General features: G+C 35.7%; 4 protein-coding genes across 11 annotated transcripts in view; 2 read left to right on the forward strand and 2 right to left on the reverse strand.

Annotated features, from left to right (window-relative positions):
* The window catches only part of LOC111188977 (NACHT, LRR and PYD domains-containing protein 12), a 900554-nt gene extending 882792 nt beyond the window's left edge, over positions 1 to 17762 (reverse strand). The window contains exon 1 of one of the 3 annotated variants that reach the window (XM_049476912.1): positions 17686 to 17762. The gene's annotated coding sequence lies outside the window, so the exon portion shown is untranslated. The remainder of the gene's footprint in view (positions 1 to 17685) is intronic. The other 2 variants (XM_049476914.1, XM_049476913.1) reach the window with 2 other exon arrangements.
* Positions 1 to 21042, forward strand: part of LOC111196387 (NACHT, LRR and PYD domains-containing protein 12-like) — a 798826-nt gene that overhangs the window by 714465 nt on the left and 63319 nt on the right. The gene's annotated exons all lie outside the window — the stretch shown is intronic.
* LOC125801164 (zinc finger protein 585A-like) overlaps positions 1 to 21042 on the forward strand; it is a 232278-nt gene that overhangs the window by 18974 nt on the left and 192262 nt on the right. The window lies entirely within an intron of this gene.
* The window catches only part of LOC125801154 (zinc finger protein 239-like), a 195642-nt gene continuing 179875 nt past the window's right edge, over positions 5276 to 21042 (reverse strand). The window contains exons 1-2 of one of the 3 annotated variants that reach the window (XM_049477370.1): positions 20367 to 20439; positions 5276 to 9139 (exon numbers count right to left, since the gene is read on the reverse strand). In XM_049477370.1, the coding sequence (XP_049333327.1) occupies positions 8082 to 9020 (939 nt within the window). In that variant the 5' untranslated portion in view covers positions 9021 to 9139; positions 20367 to 20439 and the 3' untranslated portion in view covers positions 5276 to 8081. Of the gene's footprint in view, positions 9140 to 16807; positions 16897 to 20366; positions 20440 to 21042 lie in introns of those variants that run through there. The other 2 variants (XM_049477369.1, XM_049477368.1) reach the window with 2 other exon arrangements.

The raw sequence follows: 21042 nt of genomic DNA on the forward strand, positions 1-21042 counted from the left end.
GGCTACGCGCATTGATTAGTAGTAAAACGGAGAGCGCATGCTGGATTAATTAAATATTTAGCTAACTATCATGGAAATAAGACAGATATTGTGTCATATTATATTAAAAAGCCTTTTTAAAGGCTGCCCTTCAATGTGAAACTAAGTAATATGCCGTGTGACTGGTGATTTTTGTGTGTACTTAATGTTTTGGCTGCTCTGGCGTCCTGTAGAGATACAAATGAGTGATATTTGTTAAACGCCTGTACTTGTAGGAACATTAAGCATTTATTGTTGGGTCTATTGTAGGCTTTTGTAGTTTGTAGCTGTATTTGTGGACTGTTTATGTGTATTAAGTTCATTGGAACTACTGGTCTGAATCTTCAGGTCTGGAACTTAAGCTGGTTCTCTGGCTCTATAGCAGTGGTCTCAATCTTATTCTATCTGGGGGCCGCTGTAGGTAGAGACTGGGTGAGGCTGGGCCGCACACGACAAGAACACGTATTTTATTCAACACATTCTGCCATGCCAGGTGTTCTGTCGAGTGATGCTACCCATCGATACACGCTTTCTAAAGTGCTAACCTACATTTGTATTATTATTTCAAGTGTACTATAATAATTCTGTTTTTCTAATATTTTTTGTTCATTTAATAACCTGGACTGTCATTACATTGTCAAAGTGTAATGGCAATTAATAATAATAATAATAATAATAATAATAATAATAATAATAATAATAATAATAATAATAATAATAAAATATGATCTTAAATTAAAAAAAAAAAAAGATTATAATAAACTCTTACTACCATAACTTTACCCTGATACGGTGGTTTAGACTATCCAAACATAGTACATGAACTTCTGCTGGAAACATGCTCTAATATTGTGCTACTTTTGTGCTTTTACCTTTAAATATACACAAAAGGGTAGCACGGTTTGTCAGGGTAGCACAAGTCGACAGAACACCAAATCTCTCGTCTCGCCGTGTGGGCGTATCTTGATAAGGCTACAGGTGTAGTCAATTTTAAACTTTTAATGATTAAATGAACTTTACTGTGCTCTATATAAATCCATATTTTGCCGTTTGTGTGTGTAAGGCTCGAATGTGTGTGTGTGTGTGAAGTCCCTGATTGGCTGAAAGCAGCGCGGCGGCTTGATTCATTTGAATAAAGAATGCGGGGTTGCGTTCAACGCAACGCAACCCAACCCAGCCGGTATGCAGTGGCTCTCTCCATTGAAGTGAATAGGATGCGATGTGCTGTTGAAGATACATCAGCAATGTTATTTTATTCTTTATTCTGTTTATTGTTTATGTAAAAACTGGGTTTGCAACATTGAATATTAATCAAGCAATCGGTTATTTACACTGGAGGAGGACCCTCATTTACTGTGCCGCTGAGCATTTACAGTTTAAAAGGGATTAAAAATATTATAAATAAAATTAGAAAAATTAGAAATAAAAACTAGCATTTACTATAGACGAATAAAATATAAAGATAAAAAAGGAAAAATAAAAAACTTTAAAAAGATCATAAAAATTAATACATCAAAAATAAAAATATATATCTTATGAAAAAAATTATTTGATCAATAAAAATAATAAAAAATATTTAAAATGAATTCAAAAATAATTAATATAAAATAAAAATTCATTTAAAACAAAATCAAAGGCTTTGTAATAGTGCGCAGAATAATATCAGTTTCAGTTAGTTTCGGTTTCAAATAATTGAAACAGCTCACCAAAACCTCAACCTATCCTTTATATTTGACAATATTTGATTAACTTTACAGGTCCTCACTCATCTTAATAAATTTAACTAAACTGAGTTGTTATATTATTTGAAGCCTCGCGCTGAATTCAGCTCGGCGATGCGAGAGAGAGAGAGAGCGGCGCATTTTGCCTGATTTCTCTTGATTGAATATGAGTAAATATTCTAATTTAATACCATACATTTTGCTACACTTTATAGGACTTTATTTATTAAAAGTTTTTTTTAATAGCAGTGCCATGCAAGCTTTCAAGCTCGTTCTGCGTGACTGCAGCATTTTAAAGCGCAGGAGAGATTTTAGTCAATTAATTAATATATACATTTTTAAAATAAATTTGCCCTGGGGATAAGAAATGAACGCTAACATATAGCTTTATATTGCTGTGTATTTCAAATGTTTTTTTAAGGTTTATATACTTGACATGCAGCACCAGATGACAGGGTGATGCTTTATTTTTTAGATATGAAAAAAAAATTAAAAGTGACTTTCAGTTACATAATAGCAAAGTGAAATGTGACACAAATGACATAAATAAAGTTAGGTCCAGTTCAAAGTTCTTTTCTCTTTTAATTTTTCATTTCAAAAACTCCAGCTATTGAGTAAGAATAAGCATCTGTTAAAATTCTGGACAGCAGAATGCCTGTGTCTGCTCTATTAAGCTTAGTCTGTGTACTAAGCATAAATATAAATCCTTATAACTGTTTGATCCAGGTGTTAAACTGTTGTATTAATACCATTTTAACGTTTTTCGTTTCTATGTTTTGAAATTCGTTAGATTATATTTTTGTCAACATTTTGGGTTAATTTTCGTTTGTTATTTTTCAAAAAATAATAGAAATTATATAATTAATTTATATATATAATTAATTTATGCACTCATTAATATGCCATACCACATGTCTGTCTTTGTTAAAGAGCATAATATAAAGTATTTCAGCATGAAAGCACGTATTTGTAATGTGTCACAGCGTCCTGAATCATTACTACATCTCTGCTGTTTGTAACAACACGTCTCGCAATTGGCCCGCGGGCCGCGAGTGTGAGACCCAGGGGCGCAGATGGACATTTTGAACTGGGGGGGACCAAGCTGTAAAATTATATATATATATATATATATATATATATATATATGCTGCAATAAACTTTAGAATAATCACTTTTCTGATCAACACTAGCCATACTGAAACTGTTATTGGTCTGGTATGTCAATATGTCCCCAGTGCCATCTGCGCGCATTCTTACACCATGATGCCAAATCACTGACATCCTACTATTCCATATCACATTGTTTGGTTTTTGAAAAAACGCTGTCATTGTTTTTTTGTTTCTTCATTGCTACAGCCTAGGCAAGACCAGGAAGACAATGTTAACATTTTACATCTTATAATTTCAGTTAACAGCGACTGCTTACTAAAATAACATCATAATAACATCATACATAAAATCAATGGAGAGAGCCGCTGCATGCCTCGGTGCATGCCGGGTTGCGTTGCGTTTAACGCAGCTCCGCCCTCCGGCTCAACTTTATTCAAATAAATCCGGCCACCGCACTGTGTCCAGTCCAGCCAATCAGGGAAAAGCAGGCTGCGTCCAGCCAATGAGGGAAGAGCAGACTGCGTCTTCACACACACAAGCCTCTTACACACACACACACACACACACAGAACAGGCGCCTATTTATAGAGCTATAGGTTACAGTGAGGTTGGTAAAAAAAATAAAAATATTAAACTTATGACTGTCTACTTCTGTTGCTTCATTTTAATTCAAAAACGAGCAAGGAGATCCAGCGTTGAAAAAAAGTGCCAGTGGACACGTACCGTAAGGAGCTGGTAACTGCCTGTGTCTGTAGTCTACAGGCAGTTACCAGCTCCTTAGAACCCCGGACTTGAGAAGGTGCGTTAAATTTACATTGGAACTGGAACACGGAGCTCCGAACAATGTAACCTCTGAACTGAACGCTTCCTAGTTTAAAAACGAGGGCATTGTGGAACACAGAATTCCACAAACGTACAGTTAATTAAATTAAAACCCCAACGTTTATGCTTGTAGATGGTAGATTTCGGATGAGGTCACTATAATCATCTGCGCCCATGGTGAGACCCCTGCTCTGTAGTGTTTATGCGTCTCATTTTGACCCTGTGGCTATAAAGACTTCCTAAAATCAAACTTGGGTAAAGGGAGGAACTAGAAGAGTTTGTGATACAGGGAGGAAAAAAGGAGGAAAAAAATTGGAGCAAGCCAGAGCTCAGGGTAAAAACTGGCATAAATTTATTTTTATGCAAACTAAGATCCAAAACTGAGTGACTGTAGACAGGTGTTTCAGTTTCATTGTCCAACCCCGGTATGTCCCAAATGTGTCTATAAACTGGGTATAGGATATATATGATATCTCTATAAATTTTATAAAACATATTTTCTTTTTTTTTGTTTTCAGCTCAGAAAGTCCTTTTGTAACGTTTGTAATAATACTTTTTATTATTTTAAGCAATGTCTTTTTTTCCACAGATCTTTCAGACACATCCCATGTAAAAATGTCCCCAGAGCTCGTCAAGCTAGTCATACGGTTAGCTTATTAGAATAGGCAGCAGTGACTTCATTTAACTCACAATAGAAAAAAGGGCAATTCTGTTTATATTCTTTTTCCTAAAGTTCATATTAATACTTGTAAAGGGTTAATCATTTAGTGGGTGTTAACATATGAACAGCTCAGGCATGAGGGATTGTGGTAGCTGCCTACCGTTTCATACACAGCCAGTCTATCTCTGCTCTCTCCTACTGGTATGCAGATTAGCTAAGTGTCAAACGGTCAGGTTGTTACTGTCATTTAATGGTCCATATTATGTCAATTTACATTTGAGATTTGTAGGTATAAACATACACATATTCACACACATATTTTTTCACAGTTTATTTTTTCACCTGCATATCCGATTAGCCTAAATTTTACCCTGTATATTTAATTCCCAGCGCCAGAGAGCTTTATTTTCGTGATAAATATTTCTTAAAACTGCACTGACACTAATGTGGTGACGTGTTTGTGTGTGTTGTGTTGGTACATGTAGATCAGGTGCAGCAGTGCTGCTGGGGTTTTTAAACACAGGGTTCAAACACCTTTTACAAGGTAAAATTCAAGCACTTTTCAAGCACTTTCAAGGTCCATTTTCAAGTTTTTTTCAGCACCTTTGAGCAAAGTGGTAAATTAATGATAACGGTGATATCTCAAAACTGCGATTCAGCGATAATCAATATATTGCAAAACTATCCTCCACACTTCACAGCGACTGAGCTACTGAGAAAATAAACACTTCTATGTAAGTAAATAGCAGGAGTTATGGATTTATTGGTGTCAGTTTCACACAAGTTAAATACCAATGTTCTCAAAATACTGAGTATCTCAACATAATGTGTATCCAATAAATTTCGTTCCACTTCACGATTGAAAGATTATTGATCTACTGTTCGAATTATGATGTATCTGGCATGATACGTCATAAAGAAGAAAAGGAGATCCAGTCCAAAATTGTAGTTCCGTCAGATTTTATTCAAAGAATCTTCTGAGCAAAACAGTTTTTTTGGATACATCAAAAATTGAGTAAAAAGATTATTGAAAAATTGAATTGAAATAAAAAGGTGAAAATAAGAGGAAAACCCCAAAGGTGAGAAAAGTTGGGGTTTCCAGAGTTCTCGGCTGTGTGAACAGGACCTGTGGCTCTGTAGTCCCTCTCGGGAGAAGCTCTCCCGCCCAACTCTACTCTTCTTCCTAGACAGAGAGTCTAATAAATACAGGCATTCGCCTGGCCTCAGTCTAATAGTGTGTGAGGAGGCTCCTCACACCCCCCGGATCCTGATACTGATAAGCAGTTATTCATCCTATACGTCAGCCGAGAACTCGGTCACCCCAACCTTATCAGACTATAGATTACATGTACAGAAACTCATGGTTCCGCTGGAAAAAATCAATCATGCTAAGTTGCAAGAAAAACGGCCTTGCTTTGAGCACAAGGACACAATATACATACACTCTAAGTCACAATGTGAATCATCATGAATCGTGCTAAATGCTTGAATAACATACTGATTAAGTGAAATGCTGATTTAGTTACACACAGATTAACCCTTTAATCAATGAACAATGAACATAGTAAGGCAAAACTCCTCCGTATTCTTACACACTTGTTAATTCTTCACAAAAAACAAACAAAAAAATCATATATTTATGTTTGAAGCCCAAAATGTGGCAAAAGTTTGAAAAGTTCAAGGGGGGGGGCAAATACTTTTGCAAGGCACTGTATATAGTGGTTGCTTGAATGTATGTTTGGCTCCATCAATCAAGAACCAAACTAGTCAAGTGAATAGAAATGACATAAAATACAAGTTGTATTAACTTTGATCAAAACGTTTGATACTGAAATAATATAATAATAAATAATAAATATAAAATTAAAAATTGTGAGCTGTTAAGAACATGTGACAGATTTAGCATTTCCTCAGATTTAGCAGTTCCTCATACAACCACTAGTCGAAGCTGCAGCAACAGCAGCTCAAGCCCGCAGTCTTTACTGAGTCAGAGCTACAGCCCAGCCACGGGCTACAGGGCTCAGCTGAGGCAGTCTGGAGCGTTTTTACAGTTTTTAAAATTCTTATGTGTAGAAAATAAAGATTTTAACCCCACTAACCGAATAATACAGCTCTCTACAGTTCATCTTTCAGCCCAAGCAGCTAATAGCAGCAGTTTAGAGCAGTCGTCATGGAGTCACTGCTGGGATTACATTATAAACAGGTCAGTTAGCGCGCTGCTAACCTCAGGATGTTTATAACTACGGAGTTTAGTGAACACACCACGGCTGCAAGGTTAGACTGTTGAAGGCTACTGAAGACTATTAAAGGCTATTGGAGGTTATTGAAAGGGTTATTGGGGGCAGAAATCAGTAAAGGCTGGTTAGATAAGTTATTCACGTCCTCCTCCTTTGCTGAGGTGAAACTGTGACTAGCGCTGTCACAGTGATGTTTATTAACGTCATTAAAACAGATTTTGTCAGCTATTGTCTTATAAATATTTACACAGAACTTATATCTCTCCTAACAAGCGTTTATTTTGGTCAGTAACACTCTTCGTAACACAAAAGGCATACCGGTCTTTCGCCTTGAAGCACAGCCGTCCGTCTGCATCAGCTTCTCTTTTTCTGGACATTATGGGATAAACGTTTGTATGTCTCAATTCCACCCGCGAAGTTACGCCTTCCCTCCGGCAGGGTTTCCACATCAATGACTACACTGCCGTGTAGTGGCAGTAAGCCGTAACTTCGCGGGTAATACAATCGACAAGCATTGTGGGAAATGTAGTTTTTGGTCAAAGAACGCTTCTGACCTATTTATTATAGACACTAAGATCTTACAAGCTCTCGCTTGGATGTGGCCACATTTGGCCCGCGGGCCTTGTGTTTGACACATGTGCAGTAGAGGGAATCAAGGATCCTGCAGTCTTACTGCTGCATAGCCTGCTGAGTGTTGCTTTCAGTATGGAAACTACAGCTAGACCGTTTTTTTTTTTTTTTTTAACTCTGAAAAGGATTTTGTTGGCCTTTTGTTGCAAGCTAAGAATATTCTCTACTCCTAAGAATACTCTACTCCTTTAAACTACGACATCTAAATTTTAAAAGACTAAGTAATGCTAATCTAACATCTGGAGCAAACACTGGCAGTGCCCTCGCTCCAACTACAAACTACAAATGTGGAGTGGAGGAAAAAATAAAGAAAGTTTTTATATGTAAACAATTGAGAATGTGTTAAAGCTGTAAATGACATAAGTTGACCAAATGATCATTTCCTACTTATGGCAAAGCATATTCAATTTTTAAACCTAAAAATGTCCCAGAATGATAAAATCCTCACTTTTGTTTATTATTAGTTCTAAAGCTAATGCTGAGATTTAATATACGATTTTACTCTGAGCTAGCATCATCGCTTTACTATTTATTCAGCATATCACTGAAAGAATTGTAAAAATGTATGTTCCTAGTTTATGCTATTAGTGGTACCATTTATGATTCTGTGTGTAAAAACTTCTTAAAACACAACACTAAGTGTTGAAGAGCTCTGCAGGCATTAACTAATGTAGGTATACAAACATACATAAAAACACAGCATGAAATTCAGTAAACATCATCTCTGGATAAGATTCATTTTTCTGAACCTGTAAAAAGCCATTTTTAAATGAAGTTCTTGTAACAGAGTGAAGATTTTGTGCATGATGAGGTGTTTTTGGCTGTCTGAAAGATTTAAGGTTTGCATTTTTTATGGCAGAGGAACAGATTTGGGATACTTTTCTATCTTTTGTGAATGCACTGATGTAATATAAGTTCACTCTGTAAAGTAAAACTCTTCCCACAGTCTGAGCAGTGATACGGTTTCTCTCCTGTGTGAATGCGCTGGTGCAGTTTGAGATTACTCTGTTCAGTAAAACTCTTCCCACAGTCTGAACAGTGATACGGTTTCTCTCCTGTGTGAATGCGCTGGTGTATTTTGAGATGACTCTGTGTAGTAAAACACTTATCACAGTCTGAGCAGTGATACGGTTTCTCTCCTGTGTGAATGCGCTGGTGTATTTTGAGATTACTCTGTTGAGTAAAACTCTTCCCACAGTCGAAACAGTAATACGGTTTCTCTCCTGTGTGAATTCGCTGGTGTATTTTGAGATTACTCTGTTGAGTAAAACACTTCCCACAGTCTGAGCAGTAATACGGTTTCTCTCCTGTGTGAATGCGCTGGTGTTTTTTGAGATGACTCTGTTTAGTAAAACTCTTCCCACAGTCGAAACAGTAATACGGTTTCTCTCCTGTGTGAATGCGCTGATGCAGTTTGAGATTACTCTGTTTAGTAAAACTCTTTCCACAGTCTGAGCAGTGATGTGGTTTCTCTCCTGTGTGAATGCGCTGGTGTATTTTGAGATCACTCTGTCTAGTAAAACTCTTCCCACAATCGGAGCAGTAATACGGTTTCTCTCCTGTGTGAATGCGCTGGTGTATTTTGAGACTACTCTGTTCAGTAAAACTCTTCCCACAATCGGAGCAGTAATACGGTTTCTCTCCTGTGTGAATGCGCTGGTGATTTTTGAGATGACCCTGTTGATTAAAACTCTTCCCACAGTCTGAGCAGTGATACGGTTTCTCTCCTGTGTGAATGCGCTGGTGTTTTTTGATATCACTCTGTTTAGTAAAACTCTTGACAGAGTGCTGATGTTCCTCCATGTCGGGACTTGGCTCCATCTGTCTGTGAAATGTAGCAAACAATTTCTGCGTTTTCAGGAGATTCTTCTGGATGGCTTGTGCTTCACCTCTTTCAGCAGTTTAACACTGTTCTTTATTAAATATCCTGGTTGTTTATTCTGGAAAAACAAAGAAAACATTTTTTGTGTATTAAAATAAAAGCAGGTCAATTAACCAAAAAGAATTACCTACATTAGTTACACTATATGGAGAAAAATACTGGGACACCTTCATACTACAATAAAGGCTTCAGTACTTTTATCCCATTATAAATTCACAGACATTTTAATATGTAGTTGTATCTTGACTGTCAGCAGGCTGCAGCTGCAAAATGTATGTAGCAGAAACACTGCTGCTCTCCTGAGCACTGAATACAGTGTTATACTACTACTTTAGTAGTATCACACTTTACACTATAATCCATACTACTAAAACTTGAAGCTCGGCTGCGCTCCGGTCCACACCTAGAACCTCCCGCTATGAAGCCGAGCGGAGCGCAGTGCGGCCGAACCGAGTTCCTCGATTAGGCTCGGCCCTGATGCAGAATTTTAGATTTTAGATGCAGAATGAGCACACCTGATGCTTCCACAAGTGATTAAACAGGAGAGATAGTTGAGGGAGGCAGGTCTAATTCAGTGGTTCGGCTTTCAAAGGTCTGATAAACTTCAGCTTGCTCCCAATTGTGCCGGAAAGTGGAGTTGACTAGCAACGGTAATGCATCTAATCTGTTCCACCACCTCAAGCAGTTTCACTACACACCATATCTTCCTTATTCTGGCTGAAGCACTTATGTAGTTTATGTTGTATCTAAGTTATTTATAGTTGATATAGGTTTGTTTATTTGACGGTGATATCGTGTTCCTTTTATATAAATGAAGGCTTTCTGCATTCTTTATCCTGGATGAGGCACTTTTGTTTTGACCTGTTAAATATGTTTACAAAAGGATAAGAAGCTCTGCCTCTGTTGTAATGTAAAGTTATTTATATTGGTAAAATGTAAATAGGTTATTGGTTTGTGTTTGACAGAGATGTCATGTTTTTATATTGCTACATGCAAATAAAGGTGAGCATTAATTCATTCTGACCATTTTTTAATTTTTAAAGTATTATACAGTTTTTATGAGAGGAGGCTTTAAAGACAGTAATAGGTACAGATTTCCATTGCAGGGATTCCTAACAGTTTTTCTGAGGCCTTCCAAATATTTATATCGATATCGAAATTATATTGTATCGACCGAAATTAAGGAATGTATCGTGATATAAATTTTGGCCATATCGTCCAGCACTAGCTGTAAATATGTCATACTGCTCTAACAAAGTGTATCTCATTTTATCTTATAAATATCTTTGTAATTTTCTGACTTGCAGTATATCTCTACCCCTCACCTTTTATAATCAAATATTTAGTTTTTCAATACAATAATTTCAGTGACCGGAAGCAGAAAAAGCCTGTATTAAATGTATATGCTTGATGAAGAGTCTCGACCTACCCCTTCCTGTTTTTATGTTCTAGAAATTAGATAATATTACTTTTTTTATTCAGGTGTAGGACCATTTATGGGATAATTTATCTGCATACAATCACAGCTCCAGAAATGACATTAATCTGTTTTAATAAGGCAGTATGCCATAAATATCGTAAGAAATAATGTTGCCAATATTTTTGAATATCATGAACTATATTACCCTGAAATATGGAGCCATATCACCCACCCCTAATTATCACATTCAGGGTAGTACTTTCTTGCTGTTTTAAGCAAAAGAAAAATTCACACTGTTTTCATTTCCTATTATATATCTTCTAGAGACATTTTATATATGTTTATGTCCAGTATAATTTATTTTACTTTAATCCTGCATATATTGGAGAAAAATCAAGGTACCACAGCAGAGTTGTGCAGAGACCTTTGGAGGGGCACACACACACACATAGTAACATCTCATATTTTCAAGACATATACTGTATAGCTATACATTTTTATTTATAAAAATATTTTTATTTAATATTTTGGATAGCTACGAATTTGCTCCATGGTGCTGATTCATAATCTCACCTTTATTATTGGTTGTGCTGATAATAAATAAATAAAAATATTAAATTATAAATGTATTTTTGCTTGACTATACACTTTGTGTAAGCCAGCAAGGTTATAAAAGTTACATATTTTTTTATTTTTGCATGTGATATTTAATTGTGAGGATCATGTAACCAACGAATCCACCCCCCTCCCCCTCCCCCCTCCCTGCACGTGCCTTTACCACAGAGCAACGATCAAGCTTAAAGGCAAAGTCAGTGAGTGACTTTGGTCTGTCAAAGTGACTGAAAGGTAAGTTATAATTTCTGTTCTACTATACGCTTTTCTATTTTTTGCTAAGATACGCTAATGTGGTGCTAATGCAGTTACCACTCAAGTTAGAATGAGAATTTACCTCACATTTAAATAACACGAGGGGCTCCCAAGTTGGCAGCTTATCTCGGCTCTTGGAGAAAGACTGCTGTTAAGTAAGTTAACTTTATATCCAAGTATGTCAACAATAACCAGCTAAGGGAACAACCAGCTAAGGGATAGCCAGTTAAGCTAAGGGGAAGCTAGCCAGTTAAGCTAAGGGAAAGATAGTCAGTTAAGCTAAGGGAAAGATAGCCAGTTAAGCTAAGGGAAAGATAGCCAGTTAAGCTAAGGGAAAGATAGCCAGCTAAGCTAACGGAAATATAGCCAGTTAAGCTAAGGGAAAGATAGCCAGTTAAGCTAAGGGAAAGATAGCCAGTTAAGCTAAGGGAAAGATAGCCAGTTAAGCTAAGGGAAAGATAGCCAGTTAAGCTAAGGGAAAGATAGCCAGTTAAGCTAAGGGAAAGATAGCCAGTTAAGCTAAGGGAAAGATAGCCAGTTAAGCTAAGGGAAAGATAGCCAGTTAAGCTAAGGGAAAGATAGCCAGTTAAGCTAAGGGAAAGATAGCCAGCTAAGCTAACGGAAATATAGCCAGCTAAGCTAAGGGAAAGATATCCAACTAAGCTAACGGAAATATAGCCAGTTATGCTAAGGGAAAGATTGCCAGTTTAGCTAATGGAAAGCTAGCCAGTTAACCTAAGGGAAAGATATCCACCTAAGCTAAGGGAAAGATAGCCAGTTAAGCTAAGGGAAAGCTAGCCAGCTAAGCTAACGGAAATATAGCCAGCTAAGCTAAGGGAAATATAGCCAGCTAAGCTAATGGAAAGCTAGCCAGTTAAGCTAAGGGAAAGATATACAGTTAAGCTAAGGGAAAGATAGCCAGTTAAGCTAATGGAAAGCTAGCCAGTTAAGCTAAGGGAAAGATATTCAGTTAAGCTAAGGGAAAGATATCATTTAAAAAAGTTTTGGTATTTTTGTGAACCTGATATCCTGATATCGGCCACCTCACATGTTTATAGAATGTAACTACCAGTCACACACAGTGACTGTAAAGGCTATTTATGTTTCACCATGAATAGCCTGAAGAAATTCAAATTCAAATAACTATCACTATATAAGAATCACTGTAATCAAATACAGTCTGCAAATTTCTCTAAAATTAAGCATTGTACATGAAAAGACACTAACAGATGTAGTATTTACCTGACTGCATTCTCATATCTCTATATTATCATTTTAAGAGGCCGTGAGAAGATCAATCATGCCACCACCAAAGGATGCAGAGATCGAGCAGGTTGCAAAGGTTTGGCTTTGGAATGCACGGGACCGTTCAGGTGGACGGAAGCATCGTCTCATGCAGTCTCTTCAAAAAAATAGTTAATTTATGATCTATGCTATATTAATGCATAAACAATATTCATTTTTGATATTATGATTAACTATATCTGTTCTATTTATGTAAAGTACATCTATTTTCTCCTTCATTATTATTGCTGTGAGATAAAAACCTTAATGCAAAAACTAATGTTATATTCAATTAGAATTTTTTTTTACTGGTTTGATTGGGATGACATTTTGGTTCCAAGTCTACAAGCAAGAGGAATAAAATTAATAATAGAGATCAGGGGTGGGTTTCCTGAAAGCTTCGTTACGCTAAGAACTTCGTTAACTCGTACTTAAGATTGATCGTTAATTAAAGAGTGTTTCCCAAACCCGTGCGTAACTAAAGTACTACGTAAACTCGCTCGCAGATTAACGAGTGCCCTCACCCAGTCGTTATTCTTAAGAGCTTCTTTAGGGGATCTCTACTTGCAGTTCAGCACCTTAAACACCAGGGACCGCCAATTTTGAGGGAGAAAAATTATAATTTCCCTGCTTGAAGCAATTATATTATGTTACTATTAATTATAATCAATTATATATATAATTATAATTATATATATATATATATAAAATTATTATTATAATAATTAATATTATTATATTATATTATATTATATTATATTATTTCCCGTGTCTGCGGGTGCTCCGGTTTCCTCCCACAGTCCAAAGTTCAGGCTAATTGGATGTCGGATAAAAATTGCCCCTTAGGTGTGAGTGTGTGAGTGGATGTGCCTGTGTGTCTGTCTGTCCTGCGATGGATTGGCGGCCTGTCCAGGGTGTATACTGCCTTCCCCCCGATGCCGGCTGGTATAGACTCCAGCCACCCCCCCGCGACTCTTAACGGAAAAAGCGGTTGACGATGAGTGAGTAAGTGAGTGAATGAGTTATATTATATTATATTATATTATATTATATTATATCATATATTATATTATATTATATTATATTATATTATATTATATTATATATTATATTATATATTATATTATATTTTATATTATATTATATTATATTATAATGCCAACTTTCTCTGTGTAGTCTAACTGGGCATACTGGAATTGACCAATCAAACCCATAAATTATTAAAAATCCAGATTCCTGCAGAGGAAGCTCACGGTCTAAGCAAAGCTGCAAAGTCACCAAGTCCGTGGATTCTGTAATCAGGCTGTTATGTGGCATACACACACTTATATACACTTCCCACCAGCCCGGGAATTACAGCACAATACAATATATTTCCATGCTATTGGGAAAATTCCTGGTACTGTAGGTCCGGTGCAGGGGACGCCTGCAGTGTCTTTACTCACACCTACACGTATTGTAAAGGGTATCGGTGAATGTGCAGGTAATATTTAATATTATTCTTTATTTAGGTGCTTCTAACCAACATCGTGGCCGTTCATCTGGGCAAACTCTGGGGTGTGTCAGCTCGCAAATATATAAACACCAGTCAAAAGTTGACACGTCTTATTTTTTATTTTTTTTTTTACACTGTCGATTAATACTAAAACTATGAAAACAATTTATTGACGCATATGGAATTATCTAGTTAACAAAGAGGTAAACCCAACTGAGATGGTGATTTAGGATGAGCTGGAGCTTTACAGATTGTGTGTGTGTGTGTGTGTGTGTGTGTGTGTATATATATATATATACACACACACACCGGAACATACGTATATGTATTATTATATTATTTTTATATTATTAATAATTATAATAATAATAAATTAATATTATTATCAATATTACTATTAATAATATTAGTACAATATCTATTAATATAATATATGTATATTAACAATAATAGTTTTAAAAAAGTTTAATGTTTATTAAACATTTATATATAAACATATGACTTATTTATTTAGCCATATGTATCTGTAGGAGTATTTTATTAATGCCAAAGTACATCCTTTTGTAATTTAAATGTCAAAATATGTATAATATTGATGATTACAACACTTTTTTACTTTTTTAGGGTGTAATACTGAATAAATACTGCATAATAATCGATATTTGTGGATCGATTGAGTGCGCTGTTTCGGGGGAGGATTCAACAAAGACGTTCTTTAACCTCCTTTGTTAATTTTCACGTTGCGAAGCTCTTTGGGAAACACTCGCAGAACTGGCTCGTTCTTTACTCACGTCATTCGTTAGTTCGTTCGTTATTCGCTAAGGTTGATCGTTTTCGGGAAACCCACCCCAGAGGCTTTGTTCCAGTAGCAATAATAGTATCAGTTTATTATTCATCTACTACATCAGTCTAGTGCATTTAAGTATTTATTCAAGAATATGATTTGCTGTTTTTATTGATGTTTATATATATATATATATTTTTTTTTTTTTTTAATTTAAGTTGTATAATTCTTTGTTATTTTGTATTATGTTTGATATTTATATCATACTGTTTATTATAAATACTGTTTTTGCAAATGGAGATATTTATGCAGTACATGTTTATCTACATGCTAAAATATAAATTTGGGATTTATTATTAAGTAATTTACTTAAATAATGTTGTGTGTTGTTTATATTTTATACATGATACTTTGTAATAAATTTATTAATTTACTATACACTTTAAATTGTGTTATTTATATAATTGTTTTACAGCCAGTTGCAAAAAATGTCAAAGTGCCAATAGCACAGCTTTAAATTTTCTTCCTTGAAAAGTGTTCTCTGTTCAATATTGCACAGTTCTAAAAATTTGGGGCCACAATTGGTTTTCCACTGAGGGCATGAGTCAGTGTGTGTGTGGGTGTGTGTGTGTTAGAGCTCTGCAAATCTCTGTTGGCCCAATGGGCCAATGCTTTGGTGTTGATTTTGCATAGAGGAGTAAATCTTCGCTGGCCAAATGTGGGCTGCCTGAAAAGGGCCCACGCCGTGGGGCCGACGCTATACTGGTGAGCAAATCTCCATTGGCCCAATGTGGGCTGCCTGAAATGGGCCGACGCCATGGTGCTGGTGCCGTCCCGATGAACAAATCTCCGTTGGCCCTAAGTGGGCTGCCCATATGGGGGCGATACTGCACCGACGTGCAAATCCCCAATGGCCCGATGTGGGCTGCCCATACGGGGCCGATGTGTTGGCCCACATTGGGCCCTCATTGGCCCAGTGTGGGCATGTTTGCTGGGGTGCCTAGCCTAGCCTAGCCAAATCTAACCTAGCCTAGCCTAGCCTATCTGGCTACGTGCCTGTGTAATTACGTCATCACGCACAGACATAGCTCAGCTACGGAGACTGTGTTCAACTCTGGGGCGAGCTTACACCAGTAAAAAATGCCTGTCCGTGTAAATAATACATATCGATATACCACAAAAATGATGTCCCCATTATTGAAACATTTCTTATCGCGATAAATACAGATATCAAATTATTGTCCAGGCCTAGAATAGAACAAGTCTTTCTTCATTCCACAGCTTTAATATCAAACCCAGGCACTTCCATCTGATCTATATAAATGCAGCACATCAGGATTTCCTCATTTCTAATACTAATGTAAACCCAGACAGCGTGTGGTAAAATCCGAGACGGATCCTCACAATGGATCTGGTCCAAAGATCACTTTCACTACAGACTAATCCGATCCAGATTTTGAGCAAATCGTCACTTTTATGTTAAAAAATATGGACCATATTTTTTAACATAAATATGCAACCACCCCATACCATAGAAACCACCTAGCAACAGCATAATATCACTACAGCAACCACCTAATACTGTTACTGTGCCAGAAGGAAACATATTATTAATATTAACAATTAGATATTAAAGGCAGATATGTACTTTAAATACAGATTAGAAACACATTCTACTATAAGAATAACTGGCTGGTTTGTTAAGTGTTTCTCTGTGTTTAAATACAGCACAGGGTTCTGACTCTGGTCCAGGAGAAACTCTGTTCTCAATATTTTAAAACTGTAAAATATGCAGATCACAGGTCCAGGATTAGAGCTGAAACCATTACAATACAAAACTACTTTACATATTAAACCCATCACTTAATTTACTCACTTTAGGACAGGAGGTCCTCCTCCACTGCTGGAGTTCTGAAGATCCATCATTTACTCTTCTTCATTCACACACAGCTGAACACTGCCGACACCGACCCCTGAGAACAGATCAGCCGTTACAATAAAACCTTTATTCTTACAATAATGACATTATCATCAGAACTGCATTAAACAATACCTGATAAACTAACAAAACAAAACAAACAGAGAACGATACATAACAGTGTGATTTACCCTCATTACACATTATTCTACTGATTACAGAAACATTTACTGTTATTATAATGATTATAATTTAATTATTATTAGTAATATTACTGCATTACACAACATTATAAATATACACACAGTTCTATTATAATTAATATTATTATTATTATGTTACTGAATCAGAATAGAGAGATTATTTAAGTATAATATAAAACAGCAGGATTAAAAACACTAACACACCACGTGATCTTGAGCTCCGTTGCTCCCCCTGCTGGTTGAACAGCGCTACTGCATATAAACACGCCTTTATAGCAGCTCCGTGTTTTTATCTCCCCAACAGATCAAAGTCCACATTAAGCAGTAATGCGCTTTAAACAGCATAAACTACACTGTGATCAATAAATATCAATCTATATCTGCGCATTTCTCTTCAGTTTACAGCATTATTGATCTGTTACAGCTGATTGTTCTCCAGCCGGTCTGATCTAGACCAGGTCCAGGTCTGATCCAGGCCCGGTTCAGATCTCCATGCTGATCCTGGTTCTTCCAGTGGAATCGGACACTGAGCTGAGCTTAAAGAACCGGTTCTGGATCTGAGGAACCTTTAGAACCGGTTCTGACTTTAAGCTACACGGTTCTGTTCTACATTCTCTTCAGTTCTGAACTTACCGAGTGAATCCGGACTTCTGTGCTCTTCTAATGGAGGAGACTGGACTTTCTCCTTCACCTGCGTCTCACCTGTCTCCTATCAGAGCGAATAGGCGCATGGAATCACATCACAGGGCTGAGTGGAATGTTTGAATATTCATGAGCCTTAAGTTTTGCTTAAGGTTTTCATACAAGTAAATCTCAGTTAAACAAATAATAAAAATAAACAATTTAAAAACAAACAAAAGAAAAACTGTTTCTAATCACCTCTTTTTACCTTAACTTCACAAAGATACAGTGATTTTAGTCTATTCAGTTATACTACCTACACTCCTGCCAAGAGAATGTTCTAATATGGTTATTTTTTTGTATTATTACCTTTAAATAAACACTAGGGTAGCACAGTTCGGCAAGGTAGCACAATTCGACAGAACACCTGCTGCTCTGTAAAATCACTGCAGCATAAATTCACTGATTCAACAGAAGAAGAAGAAGAAGAAGAAGAAGAAGCAGTATAACTGATCTCCTCTGAGCTGATCTGAACAGGGTTTGAAAATTTAACTTACTGTATTTATGGAGGCTCATCATCATTTACTGTTCATTACACAGTCTCAGTGAACAGCTCTCATTTACATATAAATACACATTATTTATGTATCATTGTTTGTGTTATAATTATTATAATTATAAATGCAGTTATTTTAGCTAACACTTTCACTATTCAATTAAAAAAGAGTAATAAAACAGTAAAATTGATTGGAATGGCAGTGTTTCTGAGGACCTGTATAAAGCGTATTCAGAATAATGATCCTTATTTATGTATTCCCAAAACTTCTGTTCTTTTAAAACCCCGTAGCCACTAAATCATTTTATTTACCACTCAAATACAAATTCAGATACATTAAACAGCTAAACAATGTCTTCTTTATTATATCTGAACTGTTGTGTTAATCCTCCAGCCTGATGCTTTATTTACACTGTCTAGCACTGAGGCTTATGAAGCAGTTTTGTGTTAAATCCACCCTGTTCACTCTGTAACACAAGCACCCGTCCACCTGACCCTCTATTTCTGTAAACATATATTACTGTGAAAATTCTGATTCAACATGCCATCATATTAATAATGCACTCTGTGTATTGAATATTGGAGTAAAATAAATGATATTGGGCAGATATAATCTGCTTCTGATAGATATTGTATTTGGACCAATGATAAATATTTTTAACAAGATAATTTTTAAATCATAATAAAAGTATCTCTTGTAACTGTTCAAACATTAAGAACATTGTGTACACATACATTCATATATAAATTAAAATTAAGTGATCATCCAGACAAATTCTCATTGACCTTACAAAAGTGTAATTGTGTAATGTGTAATTAATATTAAAATGAATTAATATTCCTAAACAAGTTCTTAGCTGGGTAACATATATATACATTTCCAATTAATTTATTTACAACAGTAACTGCTATTATAAAAAATACTATATTGTGCATGATATTCACATTATATTTTAACACTTAAAATAAGAATTAAAGTAAATGTATATATACATAGATATATAAGTAAAGCTCTTCTTGTTAGAAGAAAGGAGCACTGCCTCCATCTAGTGTCATTAAGATGTTCTGCATGTTATATAAATAATCTCTGGTGTGTTTGGGCTTCTATTAATGATATAAAACATTATGTGCTAAAGACCAGATCCTTCTATAAAACCTCCGCAGGCCGTATTTACCATAATTAGAACAGAGACATTCACCAAGAGTGGATGATTGGCTACATTTGGGGGGTATATTTAAATTAAACTCAAATAAATTCAAGTTTCAAACATTCTGATTCCACAATTAAACCACACCAACATTAAAAAATATCAAATATTAGATGACTTGCTGTAGATGGGGAGTTCCTTCCTGATATTAAATGCAGGTATCTGGAAGACTAAAACTAATATTGATCTATTCAATAACGTATAAAGACTTTAAATAAATTACATCCATTATACAGCACAAGATGAAATTCAGAATTATAATTATCTTTGTCCATTTGAAATATTTGATATAAAAGGAAACATGCAATAGCTTGAAAGACAGAACTGTATAGCTAATTATTAAAAAATATATCCGCTTTTATTTCCGACTGAGAGAGACTGTAGAGAAAAGAATATATGAATTATACGAAACAGTGAAGGTGTGAGTAATGTTTAAAAAAAACCTAAACTTTGGTTTAAAAAATGTGTAAATAATCGATAAATCTGTTAGCTTGTGAACGCTAACAAACAATTAAACTGGAATCTTAAACTGAGGTAAAATTTGAGGATAATTTATTATAACTGAGGCAAATTAGCTTAAAACAGATTTGAAGTAATTTTAAGAATTGTTAGAATGGTGGCAGTTAGTTTCTCCAAACCGTTTAAAAACCTTTTTTTGTCACAGAAAACAGAAAATAAATGCTCTTTCTCCTCAGAAACTTTGGGTAGGAAGCTAGGAAGCTAGCTAATTTAGCCTGTTCCTAACTGACCAAAAATCAGCATTTAATTATACTAATTTATTCTAAATTAATGATACTAGATGGAGGCAGCGCTCCTTTCCTCCAATTAAGAAGAATTAAACACAGCTTATTTTACCGGATAATTAATACAGTTTTTCATTCTGTAATATGGTTATGGAAGTGGAAGTGGTGGTGTACTTTTAGACTCACCAGTAGGGGAAAGTAGTGCTCCGTTCTTTGGAGAAGGGTCTGTCTGCAGAGCCGTGGATTTAATCCAGCAGATTCACGCCAGCAGGTTCAGGTCAGTGGCATTCTGCGCATGCGTTGATCCTTGCTTCAGGTTTTCTTAGCGATTGTTATACTGGAGAAAAAGCACAAATATGTTCTCTATACAAAGCCTAGAATGTATTTTGTTTGATTAATGTGGAATGTTTATCTCGTGAGTTTAAATGAGCTCAGTTTATTGCAGGCCAGGCTCAAAAATTTAGCTCAATCAGTTATTAATTTAATCCCTGAAAATCTTTTATTTCCAAGGATTACTGCGCATGTTTATCTCTGTAAAACCCTGGAGGAGTTCTTTTAATCTATTAGTGTTCCAACACTACAAAGCTGTACAGCTCAGTACATCAGAGTGAAATCAGCTCAATTTATTGCAGGCTCTGAAACTGAGCTCAATCAGTCATTATGTTACTCCCTGACAAAACTTTTATTTCCAATCATAACTGCATTTGTAATGTCTGATGTGTGTTCCTAATTATACATAAAACTTACCGGTAATTACATTTCAGATGGTTACAGTGGTATAAAAAAGTTTGGGAACTTTTGATACTTTTCAAGATTTTCCTTTATAAATTACTGGTTGTTCAGATCAGCAGTTTCAGTTAAA

The sequence above is a fragment of the Astyanax mexicanus genome, chromosome 4, assembly GCF_023375975.1.
Source record: "Astyanax mexicanus isolate ESR-SI-001 chromosome 4, AstMex3_surface, whole genome shotgun sequence".
NCBI classification, from domain to species: domain Eukaryota; kingdom Metazoa; phylum Chordata; class Actinopteri; order Characiformes; family Acestrorhamphidae; genus Astyanax; species Astyanax mexicanus.